Source organism: Cyprinodon variegatus, unplaced genomic scaffold, assembly GCF_000732505.1.
Source record: "Cyprinodon variegatus isolate N-32 unplaced genomic scaffold, C_variegatus-1.0 Scaffold46, whole genome shotgun sequence".
NCBI lineage: Eukaryota > Metazoa > Chordata > Actinopteri > Cyprinodontiformes > Cyprinodontidae > Cyprinodon > Cyprinodon variegatus.
In genome coordinates, this window is record NW_015150499.1 from 1664830 (window position 1) to 1673858 (window position 9029).

Below are 9029 nucleotides of genomic sequence, written 5' to 3' on the forward strand. Positions count from 1 at the left end.
GACTTCTGGAGAATAAATAACCAAAATACAGCCAAGGACATTTTTAAAGTAATGGATATTTGAAAATAGCAGCAGCATCAAAGATGTGCAAAATGACAGCAGCAGGTTATTTAACTGACTAAGGTAGAAACTGTGCAAAACCAGCATGAATGTATCAACTGATTGTTGGGAACAGTGGTGGTTCTAGAGTCTTACAGCAGCTGGGAGGAAGGATCTGTGTTAACGCTCCCTGGTGCATTTAAGGTACAGCAGTCTGTCCCTAAAGGAGCTGTCTAGTTCTGCACCAGCTTCATGTATGGGGTGGTAAACATTATCCAACAGAGATGTTCATTTAGCTTGGATCCTTTTGTTTCCCCCCTCCTGCACTGAGTCCAGTGGGCATCCAATCTGTAAAGTTATTCTGATGACCTATTTATTTCATTTCATTAATTGTTTATATATGTATTTTAGTTTTAGAAGTTGTAACATACAGGTTTGAGGTGAAAGAAAGTACCTAAATGTTTGATGTGAATCTGATTTTCTAGAATTTGTTGTTGTGGATGTTTTTACAATTGTTTTATGCTTTTATTGAAGTTTAGAGGAGATTAGATGATTATGGGTGAGTCCTTCAAAACATCCCGGCACTAACTTTTATATCCTGTACAAAGGTCAAGTTTAGACAAATGTTAAATAACAACCAAAAAAATGGAGACAATTTGCCTGTAATTGGCGGTGCCACCATTTATATGGGCGGGGCCTGTAAGCCTGTAAGCAAATAGAGGAGTTGCAATTTGCAGACAGTTGAGTCTGACGGCATAAACCAGCTCTAGTTGCAGCCAGACTGGAAACAGGATGAGATTCCTCATGGAGGTCAACGTCAGTGCAGCACAGACTTGAGGAATATTAAGTCCAACACAGGCAGACGATGACAGGTGAGTCCTCGTGTCCTTTTCAGACTCTCCAGGAAATTAGGATTTTTGCGATTCAGGTTTTAATTCATGCTGTTTCTGCAAGATGTTTGGACCTTAAACCAGGCTCAAATAGATTTACTGTTAGAGAGTGAAACCTGAGACAAACTACCGTCACCTTTTGATGAGCTGCTCATAGTTTAAATGATCCACAAAAACAGTTCATCAGCAGAAAATGTGTAATTCATTCTGCAGTCACTGATGAAGAAACAAAATTTCCCCAGAGCTCTTTAGATGTTGGGGTTCAGGTCAGATGTTCTAAGTAGGTTTGAGGTCAAATGTGAAGTTGCAGTTCTGATTCCTCGGATCAAAGCCTGATGAAGATTTTTCTCCACTCAGACCAGTTGAAGTAAAGCAGGAATTTAACGTTCTCGTGTGTTTTTGTGTTTATACAACATGGGAGGAGTTCTTCCTGTTGGTCTGCAGCTCCATCCACCCAGGCAGACAGAGATCCCTTCAGACCAGGGATCCTTCTGCAGCCTATCAACACAGATTCACTTTACATCAAGATGTTCTCCTCAAACATATGATATCATCAACCAGAATGAAACTATGCATATTAAGCATAAAACAAAAGGAACTCATCATCATTCTACAGTATGTCCTTGCACAATTTTCTGGCTATGTAATTGTAAAAGATTGCTTTTCTGCTTTCTTAAATCAAGATACCTCAGAATGAGTGTCAAAATGTCACATTAACCAAGTAAACCCATTTAAACTTGTTTAAGCAGAAACCTTAGTGTCTCAGCAGAACCATACTGGGTATGTAACTGGTGGTACAAAGACAAGAGTCAGGATTTGCACTACTTGCAGGCATAGCAGGACCTCACAAGGCTACCAGAAGGAGCACCAGCCTGTTAGACTGAGTTTAAACAGCTGCTACAGGCCCAGAAATCTCTCCCTAGCCAGAGTGAAGGACTAGACTCAGGAATCTATGGGGACACCCAGTAGCCCAATGAGCAATAGGTCTGGCACCTCCTGGACCTGGTAGGGGTGTTCACTCTATACTGAGGTCCTCCTGGAGGAACTGGGAGATAATGGACTCTACCACAATGGAGGACTGTGAGTAAAAAAAAACAAAAACAAAAAAAAGATTTTATCAACATGATTGAGTGAGATTGTGGATGTCGGAGAAGGGTTAGAATTGCGAGACGGTGTCAGCCTTGGAGTCCTGAGGATCTGTACAGAGCAGCTCTGTTGGCTTTTGCAACACCTCCTAAACCTCAGCCTGACCCAGGAGACATTTCCAGTAATATGGAAGACCTCCTAATTGGTTCCTTTTTTCATGCTAGGACTCGTGCGCGCCTTGTCATGAGAGAGGGGAGGATGTGATTGGCTGATGTATAGTGAGATTCCGTCTGTCGGTTGGGTAGGTGGGTGTTTCCGCTGGCGGGTGTTAACGTACAGCACACACAGAGAGATGGAGAGTGAGGAGGACTCCTGCGGCAAAACAGCGTTTTCCACATGGAAATACAGGTGTTACGTCGAGCTGCGTTTCCCCATCAGATGCGGTTTCCCCTGCATCTCAGCACAGCGCAGGCGGTACCAATCACCGCGCATTTGACAGGAAACGCGCATGCTCGCTAAAGGCGATTAACAGCCGCCCTGTGCTCGCGCCACAGGGGAACTATGGAGAGCGTGAACGATCAAATGATAGCCTATATGGATGGATGGATGGATGTTGCAGTATCTATAACAACCCAAACACACAGGATTTCAGAATTAGACATCCCCAGTTATTAATTTCATACACTCACCAGATCTGAACGCCCTGTTTAAAAGCTTCACACCAATGAGTAGAGGTAATGCAGCCTGATGATATTTACAACGCATCAGATAGCGTTCCCCCCATGTTAGACAGGGGGGGAACGCTATCTGACGGGGTTTATAGGCCCGTCAGATAGCGTTCCCCCCTGATGTCATTTATGTTGAGTTGCAATAAATGCTAAACTCTCTGCAGGTTCTTGTCTTTGTCGTCCGCTCTATTCAGCTGGCTTTGAAACACACGGCGAGAAGGTGGGGGCCGGGTGGGGAGGGTTACGGGGGCAAGAAACGCAAAAGTAACACAATACTTACTTTTACTAGTAACTAGTTACTTTTATTGTGGTGTAACTCAGTAACTCAGTACTTTTTGGGAGAAGTAACTAGTAACTAGTAACTATAACTAATTATTTTTTCAAAATAACGTGCCCAACACTGCCCCCTGCAGTTTGATTATCACCATGGCGTTGGAGTTAAAGATACCACCTGGTTCCACGAACCCACTTTCATTTAAAAAGGCCAGAAAGCATTGTGGGGATCATTTTCTTTGATGTCCTTTGATTCCACGCTTTAATGCAATTTAGTCTGATTTTCTTTACCAGGAACTCCAGAAGACCCCAACAATGGCCTAGATCAAAGACTCCTGACAAACAGTATAATCAGTAGCACATTACTTTTTACTCTGTACACCTCCAACTTCCAGTGCAAGACAAAGTCCAGTGATCTGCAGAAGTACTCTGATGACTCTGCAATCATTAAATAACTTGGTGTTCACCTATATAAGACACTCAACTAGAGACGCAGTTTAGCAGTAATCTTGAAGCTTATATCATCCAGCGGTTGTAGCAAGATGCTTCAATTCTTTTATAAGTCTAGTGTGGAGAGTGCGATGTCTTCTGCAATAACTGCTGAGGTAACATCATAAAAAAAAACGACTTAAAGAAGCTCCACAAGCTGATAATAATCCTGGCTCTGTTCTGGGAACCTTTCTAGGTGATTTCACAAACGGTAATTCTTCATAAAATGAAGAGTATTATGGACAACAGTCTTCATAAGATTGTTGAACGCCAATAGAGCATCTTTAGTGAAAGTTTTCCTCCAGATGCAGTGAAAGATCCTTCCTGTCCACAGCTATCAACATCTTCAACTACCAGTTCAATAAAACCCTATGTGTTAGGAAAACATTTTATTTCCCCTAATTTTTGATAAATATTTTACATTAAACTGAGCTCAACTGGCTACTCGCTTGCACCTGAGTAGGATAAAGACTGAGTTGAGATTTGAGATTGAATGTTGATATTTATAGAGTCTTGTTTGGTCAGAGACAGAGAGGTTTAAAATATCAAAAGATATGGTTCCTTCATAAATGTCAGGGGTCCTGATGGGTTCATCTGCTGAGATCAAGAATAAGATGAACATAAATGATGAATCTAAATGAAGCCTTTTATTTTACGTTGGCACTGAAGCTGTGAAACTGTCAGAATAGTCTTCTTAAAACTGTTGGTTTGATTATAATGGAAATGATGATTGAGTGCAGCTGACTGAATAAGGCCCTGGTGTGAAACCCTTACAAGGACAAGTAAGGCTCTATAGATGTCCAGCCGTGGGAAAATGTGTAGACTAACAATTGTTCACGTCTTTCTGTACTGAAAAGCTCATTGTTAGACAGTTTGTCTTATTCTTACACAACCACCGCCCCAAAACTGAGTCTCTCATTGAGCCCAGAAGCATTGCTTTTCAGGGCAGACTGGTTCTTGTTAGGATCCTCCCATGCAAACCAAATCCAGTTGAGAGACCCGTCTATGGATGAATGAGAAGCAATAAGCATCTAGTTGCTACAGTCCTATCCAGGAAAACAGGGTACAGCCTAAATAGAAATAAATGAGACTTCCGAACCCATCAGCCTATGTGCTGCAAGGCAACTCTGGCTATGAACTACCCCTTAAACTGTCTCTGCTCCAAAACACCTGCTTCAATTCAGTTTATTTATAAAGCACCAATTCACAGCACATGTCATCTTATGTTAAATAAACCCCATTTAATTGTTTTAACTTTTCCCCTATTGGAGTCATTTTAAGTTTAATTGGATTATCAAGATTTATTAATTTAAGTGTATTAAACTATGACTCTGCTTCCTGGTCTGCATCCTGGGTTGTCAGAGTTTTGGAGTACTCATAAATTTGGCCAGATTCCTAGAAAGAAGGGCTGCACCATCCAAAGTGGGATGGATGCCGTCTCTACGAATCAGACCAGGTTTTCCCCCTCAATGATTTCCATACGATTCAAATGATTGCTCTTCCTTAGCAGTCATCCATTGCTGCAGAAGCCTGTTGATCACATAATTGTTCAAATTGCTAGGTGTGTGGCAAAAAGAAAACACCTGGAACATGCAGATCAGGGGTAACTGCTGAGCAGAGCTGGAAACCGGTGTAACAGACCGCTCTGGTTGGATGACAGCTGGAGGCCAAGGCGTTGGTGGCTTCAAATCTAATTGGTGAAAATAAGTCATAAATTGTCCCTCAGGGTTCCATAAAATGGTTTGACGTTGTAGCAGACATGATGGAAGACTTCAAGAGTTTTATGGTGCCTTGAAGCCTTTCATCTTGAACACATGGAACACGATTTTGTGTCCAATCAGACAGAAAACCATGTAGGAAGAGATTGCAGCGACTATTTACTCTCATTGAGCGTCAATGGGGATGAACACATCAAGGGGGCTTGCTCCGATAGAGATAGACCCCCGGTCTATTTCTGTTTGAATAAGTGTTATTTCAGCAGCAATTTCATGGATCTGACAGGGATTGAGCTAAAAGATTGCTTTGAAGGAAATACAAAGTGAAAGCTCTAAATCACACGTTTGGAATCACACACAGATCGCAGGTTAGACTGGGATATAAACAACCAATAAAGCAATTTGATATGTAGAATACATTACACGTAATAGTTCAGAAGGATAAGGAATGGATAAAGTCAAACAGTGACCCTGTTTGAGCCTCACAAATCAAAACAATGACAGATAGTACAGGACATGAAGTGAATAACTCTCCTCCCTTTATGAAAAAAAAAAAAAACCCCAAAAAACTTTGACAAACTTCACCTTTCACTGCCCCACCATTACCTTCAATATATAAACCGTCCCACAGCCTTTATTACTGCGTTTTTATTCTCTTTAAGTGAAAAAAAAAACTGCACAGAGCAGATCTATGGCTTCAAGGACGCTCAAGGAAAAAAAAGAATGTATCTTAGCTTAAAAAGTTGGACGCAAACTCTGTCACCCAGACCTAATATGGTGCATTTCTCTTCTCTTTCTCTGACTCTGCAGGACCAAACGTCGCAGGGCCCTAGCTCACCCATATACGCAAACGTCTCCTCCCTGAAGAAAACTTCTCAGCCTCAGATCTCTATCACTTCCCAGCCCCCTGCAGACTCTGAACCTTCAGCAGCAAATGATGCCGTCTTATCTACCAGCTCCTCCTCCAGCAGGATAAGCCCCGCCTCCCCTGGGAGCCCACAGGATGTATGGCAGGTAAGGTGGCCCAACTCCAGGTGTGTTTTAGCTATTCGTGGAGAAATATTCAAAGCCCAAAGGAACTAAATAGTTGATTCTGAATGAAACTGTAGAAAACTCAAACTATTGAGTGACTGTTAGATGAGCTGCTGGCTGAAATGCAGAAAAAATACTTAAGTTTTTACATTTTTCTGTCAAGAGATAATAATGGCTTTATTTTTAAGTTTTTATGTCTGAACAGAGGGCTTGTGTTTAATCTTTCCCCTAGTCTGAGTTCATGTTACTCTGAAATAATTAAAGTTTGATCAGATGTTACCTGAGATCGTCAAGTTTCCTCCTCTGGGATCCGGTTCCTTCTGGGGAAAACCTAAATTGCTCAAAAGTACTTCAGCAATGAGACTTTTTCCATATCAACATCCTGGCTCTTCAGCTAATGAGAACTAAAGAGTCAATTTAGATAAAAAAAAGACAAAGGAGCTGAAACCATTCGTCTCTTTCTTTTAACAATGATAACCTCATAATAAAAAAGGAGCTGCATCATTATTTTGATACAAAATTGAAACAAACACTGCAGCTGAAAGAACAGCTTTACTATCTGATATAGAACTTTAGATCCAGAGTTTCAGTTGCAGAAAGGAAGCCTCAAGACATCTAAGAGAGTCTCCATCCACCACCCTCTTATGTTGCTGCCAACACAGAGCATGCACAGCTATGTTCAGTGGATCTGCAGTTCATTTAGACAGATTTTCTTTTTCACAAGCTGGAAAAAACAGATGCTTTCATCTGAGAAAGCTAAAAAGGACAAAATTAAAGGTCTAGAAAGATTAAGGAAAATCAATCTGGAGAAGGAAGGCTCAGAGACACCATGTCACAAAATAAAGATGTCTCCTCCTAAGAAACTACGACAAACTGTTTTTATTTGCCTTCAGTAGAATATGACTGAAATGTTTAAGCCACAAACCAAAAATGTTGCTGCAGAGGCTCTGATTTTTTCCATCCATGTCTGCTCAGGAGCACACTGATCAGGGGAGTGGAAGGAGGTTTTATTACCATCCTCTGACTAGACAGACCACCTGGTCGGATCACCGAGTTCATCCACCGACCGGTGACATGGACCCATACAGTCCGCTCTCCCCAGCCTCCTCCCAGGTATCACTAAGCTCCTCCAAGATCGGTAACACCTAATGGTCCTGCTCTCTGACCTCCGCCTCCATGTTCTCAGGGTTCTGGTGACTGGGAGGAGGTGACGGATGGGGCCACAGGCAGGGTCTACTACTACAACCCAAACACAGGAGCCACATCCTGGGATCCACCTGACCCAAAGTCCCCTTCATCTCCTCCTGGATCCAAGCAGGATTCTGGCCCGGTAAGAGCCGGAGATTATCCTGGATTATTCTGATTTAAGACCCTTAAAGTTGGCATTAGTGATTTATCTTTTAAAAATGTAGATCTAAGTGAGATAGTTCAGACTTTGTTGTATTAACAGTTGTCTGTTTGATGGTTTTTAGCCTCCGCTACCAAAGGCGGATTATCCCGTGGGCAAACATTGCGATGAGGAAGACTCTGTATTTATGGTATGAAAGAACCTCAGTTTTCCAGTATTCCACCTTTCTCTGGATTAATCTCTACTTTGTGCTCCCTACATCTGTAGAAGCCACTTCCTCAGATTCCAAGAGCTCAGCTGGACCTGAAGGACCCGACTAGCCAACAGAGGCAGCATGAGGTAAGCAGTCATAGGAATATTAATCCGATCTTCTCTGGAAATGATTTAGATCAACAGGTTTATCTGTTTTTTTAAGCAGAGGCTGGTGGGAAATGGAGTTTCTGTTGGGGGAGGAGCTCCCCAGGCAAGGAGCTTAAGACACAGTATCGCTGAAGATGTGAGTTAAACTAGACTGTAGGCTTCATGATCAGGAACTGTCCTGAGTGTTGAATCCTAACATTCCTGCTTTGTTTCATTCAGGTGTTTTCCCCTGGACACAGAAGGATCTCCTCTGACCTCACAGACGCTTCCAGAAAGCCTTCTCCAGACAGTCCACAGGTACAATTTCTCAGCGCTGCATCCCTTTCAGACACCCTCCCAGACCTTCATTACATCATTCGCAGATTTATTTGGGAGTCTGTAAATCATTTATTGATTTTCTGACATTTCATGATTTCTTGCACTCCTTTCTTCAGGTAACGACTTGTTCATGGGTTCACCAACTCACCAGACTTGTCCATGTGTTTACTGACTTGTTCAGCAATTTCCTGAATTGCTTATTCATTTGTCAAGCTGTTCATTCATTCATTAACTCATCCCATCATTTCCTCCTTCTATAGTTCCCCAATAGGTTCAGGCTGAGGAGGAATCTATCCAACCACAGCCCAGCCCCCTCTCAGCACCATGTAGGTTCTGACTGGCTGTTGGAAGTTAGAGGCAACATAGTAAAATCTACTAACATTTCTAACATGTCATTTGTTATCAGTACAGAACTTTTTGGGCAGCTGAGAACTCCTTGCACCCCATTTTCCAAACGATTTTAACAAATGAAATTCTTAATGCTCAATTATTCTGACGATCTCAGTTTAATGAAGACTTTTGCCCAGAAAGTTCCTAAGCGTGTGGCCTCTAATCCCACTAACCACTAATCATTAACTTTTCATCCTGTCATCTAACAGCTCTGATGTGCTTGGGTGGTTCTGTTCTTCGTTCTTATGTTTATTCAGGGTTCTTTAGGTTTTTCCAGTCAGACTCTGTTACATACAGCAGTTTGGTCCAAACAGAACATATAAGTCCATCACCATCAAACATGTCCATCGCCATCAAACAT

General features: G+C 42.0%; 1 protein-coding gene across 3 annotated transcripts in view; it reads left to right on the forward strand.

The window, feature by feature from the left end:
* LOC107082054 (rho GTPase-activating protein 27-like) overlaps positions 1-9029 on the forward strand; it is a 43420-nt gene that overhangs the window by 24796 nt on the left and 9595 nt on the right. The window contains exons 4-11 of one of the 3 annotated variants that reach the window (XM_015370502.1): positions 6031-6234; positions 7228-7365; positions 7439-7582; positions 7725-7790; positions 7868-7939; positions 8016-8096; positions 8180-8257; positions 8539-8604. In XM_015370502.1, coding sequence (XP_015225988.1) covers positions 6031-6234; positions 7228-7365; positions 7439-7582; positions 7725-7790; positions 7868-7939; positions 8016-8096; positions 8180-8257; positions 8539-8604 — 849 coding nt within the window. The remainder of the gene's footprint in view (positions 1-6030; positions 6235-7227; positions 7366-7438; positions 7583-7724; positions 7791-7867; positions 7940-8015; positions 8097-8179; positions 8258-8538; positions 8605-9029) is intronic. The other 2 variants (XM_015370503.1, XM_015370504.1) reach the window with 2 other exon arrangements.